Source organism: Limanda limanda, chromosome 14 (assembly GCF_963576545.1).
Source record: "Limanda limanda chromosome 14, fLimLim1.1, whole genome shotgun sequence".
Classification (NCBI taxonomy): Eukaryota; Metazoa; Chordata; class Actinopteri; order Pleuronectiformes; family Pleuronectidae; genus Limanda; species Limanda limanda.
In genome coordinates this window covers 11,452,965-11,472,093 of record NC_083649.1, presented here as the reverse complement: position 1 = coordinate 11,472,093, position 19,129 = coordinate 11,452,965, and the positions used below count along the sequence as shown (strand labels likewise).

Sequence of the window (19,129 nt, the reverse complement as noted above, 5' to 3'; positions counted from 1 at the left end):
TATACAGCATCATTCAATTCAACCATTATTAAAGCCACTATCACAGCTTTTATAAATGGAGATGATCACGTTTTAGACTTTAAGAAGGTCACTATATTCACGAGGTAGTCTTCTGCTCAATAAATGCAGATGCACCTGCAAACTCAGCGGTTTAACAATATGCAAATGAGTCACTTGATTGATCCTTCAATCAATTTGTGCTGTAAAACGGCTTTTTCACCGAGGCAGAAGTAGAATACACTCCCACTGTGTCCTCTGACAGTCTCGGCTTTACTGTGTTGCTTCCCTCGGTGTGTCGGTTCAGATTATCTGACGTTCTTTTCAACTTTTAGATGAGATAACATAATGCTCTTCGTTTTTCTGATTGGGATCTTACATCTTTCAAAAAGACGAACTCTCTATTTCACTTCTCTTTCTTTAAAGACTCAATTATCAGTTAATTTAACATATAATTTGCCTCTCCTCTCCTCTCCTCTCCTCTCCTCTCCTCTCCTCTCCTCTCCTCTCCTCTCCTCTCCTCTCCTCTCCTCTCCTCTCCTCTCCTCTCCTCTCCTCTCCTCTCCTCTCCCCTCCGCTCCTCTCCTCTCCTCTCATCAGTTGGACCACACCATCCCTAAAGGCTTCGGATTGTCAGTGCTTGTGTCCGAGATAAATTTAGCTTCGTCTGTTAACCTACATCGACCGGCCATCTGGAAGTAGTCCTGATTTGTTTATTTCTGTATCAGACTTTCAGTAATTCATTTGAGGAGACCTAGTTTTAACTGACTTTTTAAAGCAGCAATGGAGGTTCAATATATTTACTGTAAATCACTCAGTTATCTGTGTTATTTCTTCAAGTAAAAGGTCAGAAGAGTTTCCAAAAGATTATTTTCTCTAACGCTGAAATTTGCGACTGCATTCTGTTGAAGATTAATTTGTCCTAAGTGATGGCATACATATTCATGCTGTCTGTAAATCCCACTCTCAGCATCTTTTATGTTGCCTCATATGATTGAGTTTGTTGTGTAACAGTTTTGTGACGTCAAGTCGAAGAGGCTTTTTGACTCCAGCTACTAAATGAGCTAAACGCTGGCCTCCAGCCATCCTCTCCTCTGAAGGATTACTGATCTGGGAACAGCTGCTCTCTTAGAACAAAAAGTGCAGCATTCAACTTAACTGCCCCTGTTCCTATCCGCAAAACCAGCTCTGAGGAAAAGCTTCCAGAAGAGCAGGATTAATGCAAACAGATAAAACCCGCATTGGAAACTCCACTGTAAAAGGTACACACTAGCATATTATATATTTACCTCCGCCAAGGAGATTATGTTGTCTAATTGTTGTCAATTTGTGTTAGTTTGCATGATTACGCAAAATACTACAAAACCAAATTGCAGCCATGGAGAGATGGGGCTTTGGCGTGGGAAGAATCCAAAAATGTTATTGGAGATGTAGATTAAGGGAGGCATCAAGGATTTTGTAGCCTGGGTGGGGATTTTGTATATTTTGGAGGAATGCGCTCTAATGAGGCTGATTCTTCAGTTCGGGGTTCTGAGTCAAGCTTCAGTGAACATTGAATAAACAGGTGAACAGCTCTTTGTGTGGCAGCGGTGGCTCAGATTCAGGGTTCTACTGCCAGTGATCAAATACTGCAGGTCGCTTATTACGGTTTCAGAAAGAAGGCTTCCAACCAGCATCACCACAGGCCGGAAAAAACTGCCCATTCCAAACATTCATGTTGACAACCAGTGCTGCACAAGAGTCAGATAATCACTGAACAGATGAGGTGTCAAACATCTAGGTGTTTAAATAAACTGCCCCCTGGAAAATGCCACCATCCTTTATTACATTTTCATATATGCCACGATTGTAACCAAACATTATTGGACACATTGTAACTGGAACTAATTTAGAAAAACCTGACGATGATAATAATTCCTCTGCACTGTACGCTGGTCTCAGGTCAGCTGTGGATCTCAGTGTTGCTGAGGGAACATTAGCAGCAGAGACATTGACCTCATGAGTCACTCACTGTTGGCAAAACATCTGTGTGATTACACTGTGAAGGAAGGACATTTGTGTACTGATTGATGAGAAGGTGACGTGAAAAACTAGGTTATCGAATCGATCGCAGGGCTGCCACCAGAGTCTTCATCAATTATTTTGGAATCAATCAATTTGAAGCCAAAAATAAACAAGGTGCTTTAATTAAATAACCAGTTACATGACAGTGCAGTCAGGGCAGTTTTCTCACCTACATGCTTTAACCTTCTGCCTCTACTCATGTGACATCCCCTGACATCACTGCCCCCCCCCCCCCCTCTACCGCTGAGCCTTAGTTCACAGGGCTGAGAGAGATGTGGTCCCAGGACACCAATCAGCAGAAAGTGATTTAATCATAACAGCGGCAGAGAACACCTTAATTGTTATCTTCCCTCGTTATTTTCTTTCCTGCTGGAGAATCTATAGTTTTCGAGGTGGGACGAGCTTAATGGCTTGCATAATTTGCACTGAAAAGAGAAGTGCAACATTCCCTCACCCGTTTTAAATCATCCTCGGCCAATAAGTCTCCACAGGGCTGTTGTTGCCAAGACTCAAGGCCAGCTGACTCGGCTGTCAATCACAGAGATTTGTACACAGCCACTCCCTGTGTAACTCACACTCTAATCACGCAGCCTTCAATACTCGGGATCCAGCTCAGAGTTTGGCTGATCTTTAACTTGCAGGACCAATGACGGGTCTTGATTATATTGTAGATATGTTGGATTCTCCTCCGCTGTATCTATGTGGCTTGAGGCTGATTATGTAAAATTATAAGATTGTATTAGATAATATTTCCCCTTTGAGATGGTGACAGAGTTTAACATGTTGACATATTTGTCTGAATTGATATAAGGACTAAATCTTTCCTTTATAAATTGTCCTGACAAGCAGCCAATGAGTCATATTATGGCATGATGGGAAATTCTAAATCATAACTGTTGTACAAATAAATAAAACAGTCAGAAAGTCAGCAAACCAACTCAGCAATGTCTGTGTAAGGTTTGCTAAAATGAGGTAACATTTATGATTATACCAGACCCAAAATACTGCGTGCATCGTCTGAAGAATTTAAGTCTTATAGATACATTTATGTTTGTATGATGAAGAATATGCATCTATCCATTCTCTGACTCTCAGATCAGAGTTTGATTGAGGTGAAGCTCAAGAAGGGTCCATTCTAGGAGTTATGTATTACTATCCAGAATCTCCAAATTAGCCCCTGACAGTGTGTGAATGGTGGGTGTCATGATTGGCGTGTGAATGGGGAAAATCCAACTTGACCTGTAACGTGCTTTGAGTGGTCGATAAGATTGAAGGAGCGCTACATGAATAAGTTTGCCATTTATCATGTATGACGTGAAGGAGGGTCCTCACAAATATAGAAGCACAAACGTGGGTGTGTGCGTGCGTGCAAGTTCACCCCATTTGAAACTGTCACGTAAGCCATGCTGAAAAAAGCTGCTTATCAGACAAGACTCATCATGGTAAACAACATGATTAACAGCTGGTAATGTCAACACACACACACCAACACACACACACAGACCAGACACACACACTTACCAGAACTGCTCCTCTCACATGTCAACAGACAATATTTGCTGTTGCTCAATTTCCATCGAACAGGACTGAATAAAATCATTTGCTTTCAAACTAAAGCTCTCTCCGTCTTTTCTATATTCACACACTCAGTATCTGTCACACACTTTTTCCTTGTCCTTACTCGTTCTCCGTCTCTCTCTCTCTCATGAATACACACACATACAGATGTGAACACACACCGACAAACACATACACACACACTCTGTGGCCTCTCCGGTGGGTAAACAGTGAGTTGCACTTTGGTTCCATCGCCGAGTTCAGGCTTTGGGCGCTTCTGTCGAACGCAGACGGATAAGTGACGGCAACAAGATGGCTAGTTTTGTTTTACTGGCCCTTACCGCTGCTGTCTTGCTGGAGGGACTGGCAGCTGACATCACGGAGGAGAACACAGGTAAACTGCTGCGAAGTGCAAGTATGGATGAAGGGGGTGGGCGGCAGGCAAAGGTCAGAGGCGCCGAAACTTATTGGAAGCAGTGGGTGTTTAGGCAGCTTTCATCAGGCCTGCACTCTGACCCAAAGACTTAACGTAAGACGCCACTAACAACCGTAAACGATTATCTAGCCTATACAGATTTGTCTTTGCTGTTCCCAAAGTTGTTCAAATAATTTTTTTTTTCTGTCCTCTTCTATGTTTGTAGAAGCTGTTTTCGTGACTCATCAGGCGGCACACGCGGTGCTGCATCGTCAGCGCAGGTACAACAGCGGCCATTTGGAAGAGATATGGAAATCCAATCTGGAGCGGGAGTGTGTTGAGGAGAACTGCTCATTTGAGGAGGCAAGGGAGGTGTTTGAGAACGATGAGAAAACTGTAGGTTGCACGCACACACACACAATTACACACACACAAACACAGATAATCTATTCTAATATTATAATAAACTCTGATGTTTGTGTTTCTCTTTCAGAATGAATTCTGGGCTGTATACATTGGTACATCAAGAGAAAGACAAGTTTCTCATCGTTACACAGAACTCAGAGCCTACAATTAACTCTATACTGCTGTGTCTGTGTGTTTCATATTTGTGTGCAGATGGTGACCAGTGTAATCCAAATCCCTGCCAGAATCAAGCTACGTGTAAAGATGCTGTCGGTTCTTATGTGTGCTGGTGCCAAGCAAACTTCGATGGCAAGAACTGTGAGATTGGTGAGTGGGAAATACTCAAACAAGCTTCTTAACCGTATGGTTATACCTGCAATGTAAACTTTTATTCAATTACTTTTTTCTTAGTCCATCAGTTTCTGCAATTTTTTTAAAAAACAACCTAAAAATGGAGATTAATTCAATTTTTCTGACTGTTTCCAGAGACCAACCAGCAGTGTTCATTCAACAATGGTGGATGCTTCCATTTCTGTTGGATGCAGGATGGGATACCTGTGTGTCGATGTGCGGCTGGTTACCGCCTTGGTCCAGACAGGAGGAGCTGTGAACCGACCGGTAAAATTAACATGATAAACCACACACACACACACACACACACACACACACACACACACATACACACAGCACAGTACTGGTACAGGTACAGGTGATACTGTATATTTAAAAGTTATAATAGGATATCTATAAAATATATTGCACACACTTCACTTCACCTCACACTCACTTTATGTTGCACATCTGTCCCTCCATCATCTACACCACTCGGCAGAGGGTCACCAGTCCCTCACAGAGCTGATATATAAAAAGATACAACCATTCATATTTTATATTTACACCTTCGGGCAATCTTGTCTCTAATTAACTGACACAGACATTACAGACAAACAAACAAACTCCACACTGCACCACCGCCGCCGCTATAGCACATTTGCACAAATTAAACCAAACCCAGACGATTGAACAAACTGTAACTACATATTTACCCGTGCTTCATCCATTGCATTCCCACATGGGTTTCAATCCTAAATGAAAACTCTGGTGTCATAAACTTCCTCACCCACTGTTAACCAGACCTCAATAGTGATACACAACACAGCAATAAGAGAGAACGCTGGAATCATCTTTCATCCCTCTTGTTGGCCGTTAAGGCCGAACCATAAACATTGTGCTGCTGTTTCCAGCTGTCACATAAAGTATATAAATTTACGGTTATTGCTGACAGCTAGAACACTTATCAAGAGCCACACAGCAAACCAGCAGATAACTCGAGAGATAGTTGAGCGAATGCTTGACTAAAAACAGTGGCAACCTACCACAGATTGCAGTTAATACATATAACTGCACTTCACATACACAGATCAAATACTGACAAAATACATCATGGTAAAACCTACCTATCCTCTGAATATATAGAAGGTGTTTTACCCATCTGAAATCCTTTAATTTGTGCTAAAAGCACTAGAACTACAGGATTCAAGTGAGAGTTAAATCTGCATTTAGTGTAAAACTAGCCATTCAGCATGTGACACATGTTTTATGACGTCTCAGAGACAAAAACACGACGACTAATCCTTTCTTTTGTCATTTTCTGCACAGGACCCTTCAGCTGTGGTCAAGTGAACCTGTCCCCCCCACCCAACACCGGGTCCCATATGAGCCCACGGGGATCAAATGGTACAATATCCACTGAACGAAGCTTTAATAGCAGTGAAATTCTGGAGGACGACTACGATGGCCAAAACATGACACGGTTTTACGATAACTACGACCTCCCTGCGAACGAGTCTGAGACATCGGACATTCCCGTGGCCTCAACAGGACACGTGCGTTCGGCGAGGTCCGATTCAGCTGCGTCTAGTTCCGTCTCCATCCCAGATGTCACCGACAATCCAGAGCTAAAAAAGCCGTCCTGGGGCCGTCCCACACTTCCCACCATCACCGCGAAAGAGAACAGTGACCAGAGGATCGTTGGAGGTGATGAGGCCAAACCTGGAGAGATACCATGGCAGGTAGCGTGGGATGCAAAACCTTTATTTATTTAATATCTGCAACAGATTTATGGAATTTAAATATGAAATTTAAGGATTTTACCGTAAAGGGATAGTTCACTGAAAAATAAACATCGGCACTTATTATCTACTCACCACTATGCTGATGGAGGGGCAGGGTGAAGTGTTTTCAGGGGTTAACTTCGTTGCAGCAGAATCCAGCTGAAGTCAAGGATGAGTCCTTCATAAATAATAAATCAGCTAAGCCATTTCCTGGGAATTTTAGGCTTAAAACATGGTGTAAATGGCCTCGTTTCAAAACGTATATGAATGTCAGGGCTTGCGGACACTTGGATGACACCACACGAGCAGTATGGAGGCACGTTATGTTTTTTCTTTTGATTTATTACATCTGAAGAAGGACTCACCATTGACTTCAGTTGTACTGGAGTCTGCTGCAACAAAGGTTACCCCTCAAACTCCAGAAGAGTTTACTGAACTGAAAAACTTCACCCACCTCTCCATCGGTATATTGGTGAGAAGATACTGAGTGAATTCAGATCTTTCGTTGAACTTAACCTTTAAGGGGCCAATAAAAAATATGGAAAGATTGACTGCAGTAGTAATGAGAGAGGACAGAGGGATAGAAAAAGGTCAGAAAAGAGGTAAATTCAGAAGTTCAGAATTGGGAAGAATGAGGCAGCACGTGTGATAACTAATCACTGAAGCATTTGTGTCTCTGCAGGGGACACTGATCACTAACGCCTCAGGGGCAGAGACGCCCTTCTGTGGAGCATCTCTGCTCAATGAATTATGGGTGATCACTGCCGCCCACTGTCTGGTGCTGAATGATATCCCTAAAAAAGGTTTCTTCGTCAGAGTGGGTAGGAAAAAACTAAATGATATCTGCACACACCCAGGATTTGTGATTTGTATCTCTGGAAAACACAAAACCATAATCTCAATGGACCCTGTCAGTTATTTGCATGTTTTTGTCCCAGTAACCACAAATACTGGGATGTGAGAATCATAGTTATGGTTCATGTGTTGAGATAGGTCATCCAACACCGAACATTTACTCTGCGGTTATCAAAGCTTTTTATCTTCCTGTTGTAATGCAGGTGCCAGCAGGGGCTGTTTGTAAACCGCCTCTTAGCTGGAGCATAGTGGGAGGTTCTGACACAGAGAGAGTTGAGAGTCGTCATCCTAAAGTGATCACATTCATCAGTAACAGCAGACCACAACTGATAAATAAACCTGCGGGAAATTGAAATAAAACTTCAGACATGAACTCGAGAAAATGTCCAGAAAATTTGCTGAGAATGCAGCATATAAATTCTGCTGCAGAAATCCCATGTTTTTTTAAGTGGCACATCCACATTGTTGGTTTTTCTGCTGAATTCTAACATGGGCTCACTCAGACATTTTCCAGACATTTCATGTATAGGGCCTGACAGGAGAAGTTCCAGAAAGTGCCAAGAGCGACCGACTGAGACATTTGCGTTCAGCCTCTCCGGAAAATTTTAGTAAAATGTTCCGAATTTAGTGCACGTCTGAAAGCAGCTTTAGAGAATTAGAGAAACAGATGCACTAATGCAAAGTAATATCACATAAAAGAAAAGGTTCACTGGATTCATTTAATTTATCCAACAGGTACTTGTAAGGTGAAATTTATCAAAATTTGCCTAAAGATGTAAATAAAAACACAAAATGAAAAATGACAATGTGTTGGCAAATTGTTAGTGTGATTATCGAAGCATATTTTCCCTATTTACAGCGTCATAGCTAATAAAATGGCTTTATTGTATCTGTTTCTTTCTAAATGTTATTTTATGTGTTACTTCACACAATCACACACATTACATTACATGATTGTGTTATTGTTCATAAATTAATGTCGTCTTCTAGGTGAACATGATATGAAGGTTGTTGAGGGTCAGGAGCGAGACCACTTGGTGGCAGAGCAGCACATCCACCCTAGTTACAACCGTCAGAAGTCGACATATGACCATGACATTGCGCTGCTGAAGCTCGCCACTCCAGTGGAGCTGTCCAACCAGCGACGTCCCATCTGCCTGGGCCCCAAAGACTTTACAGAGGACTTGTTGAGGGAGCCCAGCAACTCCATGGTGAGCGGCTGGGGAACGCAGGCGTTGAATGGTCTCGTGGCGACTAAGCTCCGGAGGCTGGAGGTCCCCTACGTGGATCGCACTGAGTGTAAAAAGAGCAGCCAGTACATAATCACACGCTTTATGTTCTGTGCTGGTTTCAAAACCGAGAATAAGGATTCGTGCCAGGGGGACAGCGGGGGGCCGCATACCAGCAATTACAAAGGCACCAGGTTCCTGACAGGCATAGTCAGCTGGGGGGAGGGCTGTGCCAAGCGTGAGAAGTACGGCGTCTACACCCGAGTGTCACGGTACTACGCCTGGATCAGTGAGACAACAGGGATTCGAACTACAGGCTGAGGAGTGGAAACATGCTGCCAGTCGAGAAAGCTAACTATATACCTTGTTCTGTAATTGAGAAATTGAAAAGTTGTTTTCTACACTGTGAAACAATAATGTTAATTGTAACTTTTCAATAAAATTCAATTCGAAGATCTGAGTATTTTTCATGTTTATTTATTATATAAATATAATAATAGAAACCTTGAGGCTTGTCATACTTTGTTTTAATATTTTTCAAGCTGGGCAGAGGGAAATGTTCTCTGCTTAAATAGAACGCCTAATAAGGTAGGTGTGTATTATAGATGATTGTGGAAAGTGAGGTCATGTGATGTATGTCACATGATTGGAGCAGCGCAGCTCGAGTTGCCGGCCTGAAGTAGCTTGCAGGTGTCGCTCCATTTAAAATGTTTATTAATATTGACACAAATAAAACCAGTTAACTGTACAAACCACACACCCCTCCACGTACTTCCCACTTGTTCTGACCCTCCCGGAACTAATATCAGGTGCGACGCCCCCCGAACAAGGTTTTAACCCAAACTCCCTTAGAGGACAGAGATAAAGTAAGTCTGTTTGATTGATTCTGAATAACAATTTTTTAATTTCTTTACTTCACGAGTAAATGACTAAACCTTATCGCGATTGAGTCTTCAATCAAACAGGGAGACCAAGCAGCTCGGTGGTGAGAAGCTTATGTCACTCCATAGAGCACATACATCAGCCCAGGCAAAACAATCATAGACACAACTATCTTGTTCTTATGTAGAAATATGAAACACACTGAAAAAAAATCTTAATCCTTAATCTGTATATGCAGCAAAATCTAATGGATTGGAAAAAAGGGGGAAATCTGCAGAACTAAAAGCTCCTGTTAAAGGATTTTAGGAGTGAGTGACCAAACTATTGTCCTGATTCTGCCCTGACCCAACGGAGACCTGTTCTTAAGTGAAGTTCCCTTTTCCTCGTGTTTTGCCTACAATAAAGGACTTGTTCGTTTTTTCCACCTGAATCTGTGGCTCCTGCATTTGGGTCCTCCTGCTCTCCGTCTCCGAGAATTAATCACATCAGTCAGGTTGATTCAAATCCAATAATCCTGTGCTTTAATTTTGGAAAATAATCATATACATTGTGCATTATCATACAGGCTTTCAACATGATTCAAAATATCAAAAAAGTGCAAAATGAGCAGAAGCAGCAAACGCCAGTTTCAGGGACTGTGGACATATTACAGCATGACTGATCCAACCCAATAACATTATGATGTTACAGTGTAAGGTGTGTTTGGTGGATTTCAAACAAGTTTTACATGAAGGAGTGTTACTAATTACTGAGTATCCTTAAGCACACCTTATTTAGATAGTGTGGCATTATGTGTGGCATTACTTTAATTCTCCAACTGTGGAAATGAAATGTAGTGATCAAAGTTGTGTCTAAAATTTAGCTTTCTTCGTCATTGCAGTCACAAGCTGTCAATAACGTAAGTAACTACACTATAGTCCACAATGTAAGGGTAATAGATCAGTTGGCATTAACAATTCTACACTGTAGTTACAGTAAATACCTAAAATCTGAGTCCAGATTCCCTGTTGGTGTTAAACAGCAGTATGAATAGCAGTGGGCATTAGGGGTGAGTTGTACGTGCAGAGCAGCAAACAAAGAGCTGGCCTCATCTCATGGCAACAGTGGAAACTACAACTGCAGCAGAGGAGGACCAGACTTCCATAGGCACAAATCAAAATTCAGCAAATAATACATCATCTGCAGCAGCTAAGGTAAAGAGAAACATGGCAAATGACTGTTTCAAATTCCTTCAAAGTTCACTAACTACTGAACAACATCACCAGGCAGCTGTGATGGCAGTCACTGGAGATGTCTCCAATCATCAAAAATGACTCTGCTCCAATGACACATTCCAGGTGCTCCTTGCATATTGCACTCATTCAAATATGAGGTCGCAGTGACCTTTGACCACTTAAATGTAATGCGTTCATCTTTGAATCCTAGTGACAACTTATTCAAATTTGGAGAAATTCCCCAGGGGTTGATTTGGGATTTGAGTTCATGAGGTCAAAAACATGTTTTGTGATGCAAGCATGACCCTGACCTTTGCCCACCTAAGTCGAATCAGTTAATCCCGGATCACGGTTACTTGATCTCCAAATTGGAATCAGGTCGTCCTTGAGTCCAACTGAATGTTTGTACCAAATTTTAAATATTGTGATCACAAGAATGGGACGGATGGACAATCCGGAACCACAATACCTCACTCCAGTGATGTAGCCAGCAGTTGTAGAACAGATACGCAAAAAAAAAAAAAAATCATTCAAAACAATGATATCACAAGTTAAAGCTATTTTCCACAAAGGAGATCGTTGCTTTGTGCAAAATAAAGCCACAAAGATCAGCTGAGCTGTTTGGCACATGATCAGTAATGATATGTCATTAGGCATATGCATGGTTTCTGATATTTCATAAGAAAATAGAAATGATAAAACGATAAATTAAGTCCACTCAGCATGTATGAATAAAAACTCCCTGTTTAGCATCTTCAGTCCAGATCATCTTCTGCGTTAATGCTGGAAAATAGTGTGAGGTCCCATTTCTGTCATTTACATCCTTCTGACTGTCACAGTAGTTTGAAGTGTAAAGTTTATGGCTGATGTTGTGCTTTGAGAAGAGAGGGAGCCAAATAAGTGACAAAGTGGAAGGAGAATGGATACAGGCATCATCTATCCTCTGTTCTGATTGGCTCTCAGCAGGACTCTCCTAGAATCCTGTGCAGGTCTTCAGGGAGAACACGGCCTTCCTCACCACGACTTATATTCCTCACCACCCTGTCATCAACACAACACACCACAGTCTCAAGAAACATCACCGTTTCTACATATCTATTCATTCTCTTCATTCTCTTCATCACTATGATTGTTTTCAAAGTGGCTGTCATCATAATTTCGGACACATTACCACATTCCTGACGAGTCCTCACGGAGCAGCTGGATGACGTCACCGCAGTTAAAGATGATGTCATCAGTGCTGGCCATGCTGCTCTCGACCATGACCCTATACCTGCCTGCCACCTGAAAGACAAGAGAACATGGACACTTGTTCTTTCAGTTTTCTACATGCGGAATAATGTATATCTTTAAATAGATTTATATGGAGTACCGGCTCCTTGAGATGAAAGTCGGAACCCAAGCAAAGTAAGTTTATTTTCCTCTAAATCTAATATCAAGCAGATGTAATTACGTTATGATTGTACACCTGTTGGTTTGTTACTACTAATTGGATTACCACAAAACTTGGTTAAATGATGTGGTATGAGTCAGGGAACAAGACATTCAAATGATGTTTTAGTCCCTATCAGGGGCCGGATTCAGGATTTGTTATCACTTTCTTCACATTGTAAAATACATCGTTAAACAACATCTTCCCGTATTTTCGAGGGAATCATTCGTGGATCATTATGGAAAAAAAATCCAGGCATGATAAGGGGACAGATATCTATGAGTGTGTGTAATTTGGTGCAGCTTGATTGAGTATAAAGAGAGTATTAGGCCTTGGCCGGGGGTATGTGATCTAAAGTAGCATGGTTTAATATGAGCCCACTGAGGAAGGAGGGGAAGAGAGAGGAGGAAGGAATCACAAAATGGAAGAAAGCTGGAGGAGGATATTGTGAAAATCCTTTGTTGAAAAGGTCGACATCGACTAATAGCCCTCATCACCTGAGTACTTCCCGTGCCGTCATAGTGCTGGTGACCTTCAGATGTTGAGAGCATCAAGTATGTGTAGGGTTTGCAGAAAGTGGTATCATGGCAACACTTAGTGATCAAGAATTTGCCTCGATAGAACAACAAATCTGTTCTCCAGCACTACCTGGAACTACTAGTGACAGTAAAACCATCTCACCAGCGGAGCAGGCTGATCCTCCTCCTCTGAGTCTGAGAGGTTGGAGAGGTCAGTGGCGCCCCAGTCCTCCAGGCCTTCGCAGATCGCCACAGAGTGGGCCGGAGCTGGCCAACCTGTAGGTGACAGACAAGAGCCCGACTGATATGGATATTTGGGAGCTGAAGAGTATACTAATATTTCGGAGTAAAAAATTCCCTAAACAAATATGTCCGTATGCTAAAACAATTGTCAATGATTCCTAGGATGTCGCTATCATACCCTCCAATCCCCTATTCATACAAAGAATGTAGCAAATGACGCAAAGACAAAAGTAATAAATGTGTGTGTTTTCCACAAAGTCTCAATGACTCACTGCGTCGGGGCGAGTTAACCACAGGTTCTGAGTGGGCAGGACTACTGTGTACTGACTCCTCCCCCTGGGGCCTGTAGGAGTGGCTTGTTGCCGAGGAGCTGTGAGGAACAGGGAGACACGCTGAGCAGCCTCCCACCGACGCTCCGCCCCACGACACACACTTGTCTGATGCACTAAACAGCGTCACCATGACCACAACGAACAAAACGAACGACAACAACAACAACATTCACGGTGTCACAAAACGAGCTCATCCACATTCTGTAGGTTTATACAACGATCCATTGAATACACAGTCACATATATTTCAGTGTCTGATTTCAAAGGATGTTTGAATTTAAAAGACAAATATCAGTTTTATCAGATCGCTGCAATATATGGAAATGTTACTTTCAGGTTAGAGTATTTTTCACACATACTACATTTTATATTAACAGCATTAGCAATTCATACAGTTTAGTTTAACCTGCTTTACGTAGCAGATGGGTTCGACTTTAGTCAAGATGCAGGCAGAGAATTGATGTGAGTCAATTTGAATACATTAAAGTTTGAACCCATCTGCTAAATAAAGTAGAAACTCTTTTATTAATTATAAATGCTGTATGACCACCAAAACTATATAGATCAAACACAACTTAATTTTCCAGTATATTCACTATCCCTGCGAACCAGCACTTTCAATGACTGACAAACATCTGAGCAACTGTAGGATGTTGAGCCAAACCGACTTGATCGCCCCCTGGTGGCTGGCTGCAATATAGGTCATGAACCCTGCCTCCTCCATGTTAGTGGATGGGACACAGACAATTCAAAAATGCTATCTCATGTCATTTTATGTAGTTCTTATCACACTGATGTTTGTTCAAGTGTTAAATCTTAAGATTGGTTTGATTTGAATTAGTAACTTGATGCTATTGAAGAAAGGTGTGACATCATGATTGACTGACATGTGATTGGTGGAGCATGTGTAGACTCCAAATGACGCAGAAAGGCCAACCTGGTGGTATCTGTATCTGAGTATTTTAGCTCCATTTTTGTAAAACAAGAAGAAGTGAGGACACGTCGTCCAACTTTGTATACAGTCCGAGGTTTCAACTGTTTTAACTGAAGGAACATCTGAGAATAATGTTTTGAAAATTGCTTAAAAGGTTCAGTGTGTATAATTTAGTGACATCTAGTGGTGAAGTTGCATATTGCAGCTGAATAGTCCTCTCCTCACCCTCCCTTTTCGAACATGAAGGGAGAACTTGTGTAAACCTTCAGTTGTCATAAGAAAAGGGCCCATTCTACGGTAAAGAAAACCACAATTCGTTCTAGATGACCACACACTTGTGACATCATGAGGATTATTTATATTCAAATTCCACCAATAGATCCTTTTCAGCTGAATCTTACATACTGAATCTTTTACACAAGGATCAATAACATTACTGCTGACACACTTAAGAACTGCTAAAGCAGCTTGATACGTCAATGCAGTGGCTCTCAATCATGGTCAAACGCTCTTTCAAACATCTAATCAAAGATTATTAAACAGTGGTGGACGCCAGGGGGGTGTAGACGACAGTGAGTTGATTAAAAAGCTGCAGTCGTCATAATAACAGAGAACAAGTGCAAAAGGATTTTGCATTAGCTTCGGTGTGAGTCACTCTCCATGGTGCTGAAATTCAGCCTGAACAGTGTTAAAACCATCTGCATGACACAACGTCATCATGAATTCCAGTTCTCAAGGGTAATGACAAAGATAACAGATAACACATGGCCACACACACAAGCTGCAGTCGTAGAAATTCAATTAACAGCTTTTACATCCTGTGCACAGATAATCATGATGCTTTGTCATAAAAAATAATAAGACAGGCTGGCATGTGGGTGAGATTGAGGAGTCATTGGATCATTAAATCATTTCAGAAATTGAATTTGCATCACAAACACCATAGCTGAGAGGAACATTTCCCCTTCATTCATCTAACTTTACATCCATTTTGGTATTGAGACTGGATTATAGATGAGTCTGCCCATTGTCACCATCACACGCCAGGATAGGAGGAGATCATGCAGATGGAGTCACCTGTCAGAAACTGTGTTGTCTGTAAGTGGTAGAGAACGAGGCTCATCTGAGGAAAACAGAAGGGACAGATGACGCAGAGGCAGAATTAAAGACATAAAAATAAATTGTTTATTCAAACCCAAAGGCTTCTCTGCTAGAGAGAGTCAACAGCAAAGAACGTTTCTAAAGTTCTGTATTTCCTCTTCACACGGGATCTGAACCCAAGTTTAAAGAAAACTAGAATTTAGCCACTGCTGTTGTATACCTCTGCCGACCAATACAGTTTCAGTCTACACTTTATTTTTTCTAGAGTCAAGTGACTTTTCAAAATTAAGGGAAATTCTCTTAAGGCAAGGGCCGGAACATGTTTTATTAGCCCATCGTCACCTTGAACTTTGAAGTTTGGCCACCAAAGTTGAACAAATTCATGCTTTTGTCTAACTAATCATTTGTGCCAAATGAGGTCACCGTGACTGTGACACCAATCGTGGGAGACGTGGGCACGGAGGCTAGGTGAAATCAGGTAATTTAAAGAAGGACGGAAACATAGAGAGAGCAAATGGTTCATAACAGCAATAGAAACCTTGACACATTTTCAGCTGGTTGGTGAGAATCTTTCGAATCTCTGTCAGCCAGGCAACTTTGACCTCCAATGTTGGAGCCTAGACACACACACACACACACATACACGCACACACACACAAGCACACACACACACACACACACACCCACACACAGAGAGAGAGAGAGAGAGAGAGAGAGCTCAAGACTGAAGTTTTCACCAACATACAAGAAAAACTGGACGGAACACAAAGAAAAGAAAAATCTGAAGATCAAATACCTGAACGATATAAACTACTTCTCTTCCACTGTACCAGATCTCAAATTTCTTCACATCTCCTTTGACATTTTCTGTGATTCCCACTGCACTCATCTACAGAGAGAGATCAAAATTCATTAATTTCACCATTACCTGAAATATTGACTGATTCTACACTGTTATTTTGATTAGAAGCTGCACCCAAACCTCTAAAATGACCACTCAAAGGTTCAGTGAGTAGAATTTAGTGGCATCTAGTGGTGAAGTTGCATGTTGTAGCTGAACACACCTCAAACTCCCCTTTCAGACATGAAAACATTGTGGCCTCCATAGAAAGGACCGCTCCTGATGTATATATAAAGTACTAAGATAACTAGGGCTCATTCTAGGGTAAATAAAACAATAATTCATACAATTTAGATGAAACACACTAGTGAAAATGATTTTGTATTTAAAGGGTTAGGCCTAACCCTGCCAATAGATCCCTTTCACCTAAATCTTACACAGTGAACCTTTAAGTTTGTGAAAAGAATCACAAAGGGAGCATTTATCGTAGGGCTGTGGGTGTAGCTCCTAATAACGTGGGCGTATCATGTATTTTTTACTCTGAGGCAGGATTTGAAGCTGTAGAAAGGCGTCCGGTCGTGGTTGTCCTCGTCTCTGCGCTTGCAGAAGAGCAGGGCGTGGTCGTAGAGGAAGAGGTGTCTCTGCATGGGTTTGAACCGGGCCAGCTCCTTCATCCTCACTGCCGCCCTCTTGTGGCTGATCCACACGCTGAAGCCTCCCTGCATCAGCACCCGGCCCAGCTGGCTGAGGTCACCCTGGGAGGGTCGGAGAAGACAGTGACATATAGACGACACTTCAGCCAACAACATGAGTGGGAACCTATTTGTGATTCGACACGCAACAGTATTGATTTCCAATGACATGTAACAATGTGATTCAAGACTGCAGCTCAGTCTATGAGGAATCACACCAGGTAGTGGTTATTAGCAACTCTAGAAGCTTTTATTCAAATGTCATGGTGTTGTTTGTGAATTATAATGTCTTTAAGCAAAATATGGTTACTGATACACTGATAAAGATAAAATAAGATTAGATGAGATATATTTTTTATTTGTGACTCACATCCAGATTTCCACACTATATTTATTACAGGGCAGTCGCTACGTTGTACTCAGAGCAAAGTGACGAGAGCTTCGATCGGACCATTTTTTAATGAAAGCATAATGGCATAAAGATGTGGCATCCATCACGTTTATCGATTGGAGCAGCTGTCACCTGATATCCAGTGATGGCAATCTGATGCATGGAGTCGTTGACAGACTTGAGCAGCTCCAGCATGGAGTCCAGGGCCTCCTGCAGCTCACAGCGGTATCTCTCCTCCGTACAGTGCTTCAGCAGCTCCTGAGCGACGACACAGACACAGGTTGACAGGTCCCATCTCATTTAATCTACTGTCGTCTGTCTTCATGTCTTCCTGCATGAACGTCCACACATACCTTGTATTTATTGTCTGCCTGTCTACAACTCAACAAATCATTTTGGTCTGAGAAGATCGGCGTTGATTTGTGTTTTATGGCCGTTTAAAGCATCTACTCCTCATACAGGGTCGTATTTTTCTGTGTCTCAGTGCCTCTTGTCCTCGTTGTTGCTATCTGGCTCTGTCTCAATGTCCCTGTATTTCATTTTTAAAAGAAAACCAATTTCTGAACAGACCTCATGGCTTCTTTTTCTTTCAAAGCTGTGTTAAACTAATCATCACAGCACTGACAGAGGCCAGACCAAGAAATGCAGGCACAGTGAACTTCATTATTATTCCCCCTTGTATCTTAATTCAAAAATTCATTCTTCGATCAAACTTATTTTATCCCTCAATTTGTATGATCAAGAGAAGTTCAACAAATGTGAGAAAGTTATAGTCAAATTTCCTTTTGCAACCAAAACTTTTAAATTGTTCCTTACTTCATGGAATTTGTATGTTTTCCTCCCGGTGTTGATGGTGAAAAATGTGTCAATATTTTCTGAAATGATGGACGTGTGAACTCAAAACACTTCAGAACATTCAAGTCATTGAGTGAGATGTATTTCTGTGGGACCCTGCATCACCGACTGGCTCAGATGTACAAAACCTTGAGGAGCAGCTGGTACTTGGTGAGACGCTGGACTGGTTTCAGGAGATAAGAGTCCAAACCCAGCTTGTGGTCCAGCTTCTTCTGGCATTCCTGCCAAGAGACAGCGAGAGCCAGAGAGAGCCAGAGAGATTCATTAATGACTGATATTTGCTGCCTAGAAACACAAAGGGCTTCATTTTAAAATCTGAGGAAACTGTTTTGAAGATGATGTGAAATATAATCACCTGAAAAAATGGGGAATCGGAACACTGTCTCCATAGCGACTCAGAGCGAGACTTGTTTTGGCAGTAACGCTCGTACACCTGGAACTTCACTTTCTGCTCACAGACACACACACACACACATACAGACAATATACACTTAAATGTGTTGTGTGTCATATTGCTTACTATTAAGTCTTAATGTTTCCTGTCAGGTTTCCTCACCCGCTGCAGGAAGCAAGCCCCCACTCGCTCTGGTGTCTCCAGGCAACACTGAAGATCTTGAAGGAAAATCCTGAAGAAGAGGGAAGTGAAAAGAAAATGGGATTGTTGTGAAAAAAGAGGGAGAAAAGGACAACTCTGCCACACTCTGTGAGCTTTGTGTGTGTGTGTGTGTGTGTGTGTGTGTGTGTGTGTGTGTGTGTGTGTGTGTGTGTGTGTGTGTGTGTGTGCGTGGCTCGCCTGCTGTGGAACTGGTAAATCTCTGGCATGTTGCCAAACAGAACGTCCTTCTGGCTGCACAGAGCAAAGGGAAGAAGATAAGACACACACGGGTCCTCCATTTCTGCCCTGTAGCCCTGAGGAGAGGAGAGGAAGGAGAGGAGAGGAGAGGAGAGGAGAGGAGAGGAGAGGAGAGGAGAGGAGAGGAGAGGAGAGGAGAGGAGAGGAGAGGAGAGGAGAGGAGAGGAGAGGAGAGGAGAGGAGAGGAGAGGAGAGGAGAGGAGAG

The 19,129-nt window shown here is 42.1% G+C and overlaps 2 protein-coding genes across 2 annotated transcripts in view; one reads left to right on the top strand and one right to left on the bottom strand.

Moving 5' to 3' along the window:
• The first annotated feature begins 3,674 nt into the window (after positions 1–3,674).
• On the top strand, positions 3,675–9,089 carry f9b (coagulation factor IXb). Its single transcript, XM_061085514.1, has 8 exons — positions 3,675–4,012; positions 4,260–4,429; positions 4,527–4,551; positions 4,652–4,765; positions 4,925–5,056; positions 6,098–6,510; positions 7,235–7,373; positions 8,398–9,089. Exons 1-8 carry the CDS (start codon positions 3,931–3,933, stop codon positions 8,955–8,957), a joined length of 1,635 nt encoding a protein of 544 aa, XP_060941497.1. The 5' UTR covers positions 3,675–3,930; the 3' UTR covers positions 8,958–9,089.
• Positions 9,090–11,691: 2,602 nt separating this feature from the next.
• Positions 11,692–19,129, bottom strand: part of LOC133019142 (proto-oncogene DBL) — a 20,925-nt gene continuing 13,487 nt past the window's right edge. The window contains exons 14-26 of the mRNA XM_061085513.1: positions 18,865–18,980; positions 18,628–18,697; positions 18,427–18,519; positions 18,200–18,292; positions 17,349–17,474; positions 16,673–16,888; positions 16,089–16,181; positions 15,831–15,909; positions 15,269–15,314; positions 13,198–13,370; positions 12,846–12,958; positions 11,904–12,016; positions 11,692–11,773 (exon numbers count right to left, since the gene is read on the bottom strand). Coding sequence (XP_060941496.1) covers positions 11,692–11,773; positions 11,904–12,016; positions 12,846–12,958; positions 13,198–13,370; positions 15,269–15,314; positions 15,831–15,909; positions 16,089–16,181; positions 16,673–16,888; positions 17,349–17,474; positions 18,200–18,292; positions 18,427–18,519; positions 18,628–18,697; positions 18,865–18,980 — 1,413 coding nt within the window. The remainder of the gene's footprint in view (positions 11,774–11,903; positions 12,017–12,845; positions 12,959–13,197; positions 13,371–15,268; positions 15,315–15,830; positions 15,910–16,088; positions 16,182–16,672; positions 16,889–17,348; positions 17,475–18,199; positions 18,293–18,426; positions 18,520–18,627; positions 18,698–18,864; positions 18,981–19,129) is intronic.

What these genes read in the sequence shown, in the direction of transcription:
- f9b (XM_061085514.1), top strand. Translation starts at nt 3,931, where the DNA reads ATGGCTAGTTTTGTTTTACTGGCCCTTACCGCTGCTGTCTTGCTGGAG. An exon ending in CATCACGGAGGAGAACACAG is followed by an intron (nt 4,013 to 4,259) that starts GTAAACTGCTGC and finishes CTATGTTTGTAG; the next exon opens with AAGCTGTTTTCGTGACTCAT. An exon ending in GAGGAGCTGTGAACCGACCG is followed by an intron (nt 5,057 to 6,097) that starts GTAAAATTAACA and finishes TTTTCTGCACAG; the next exon opens with GACCCTTCAGCTGTGGTCAA.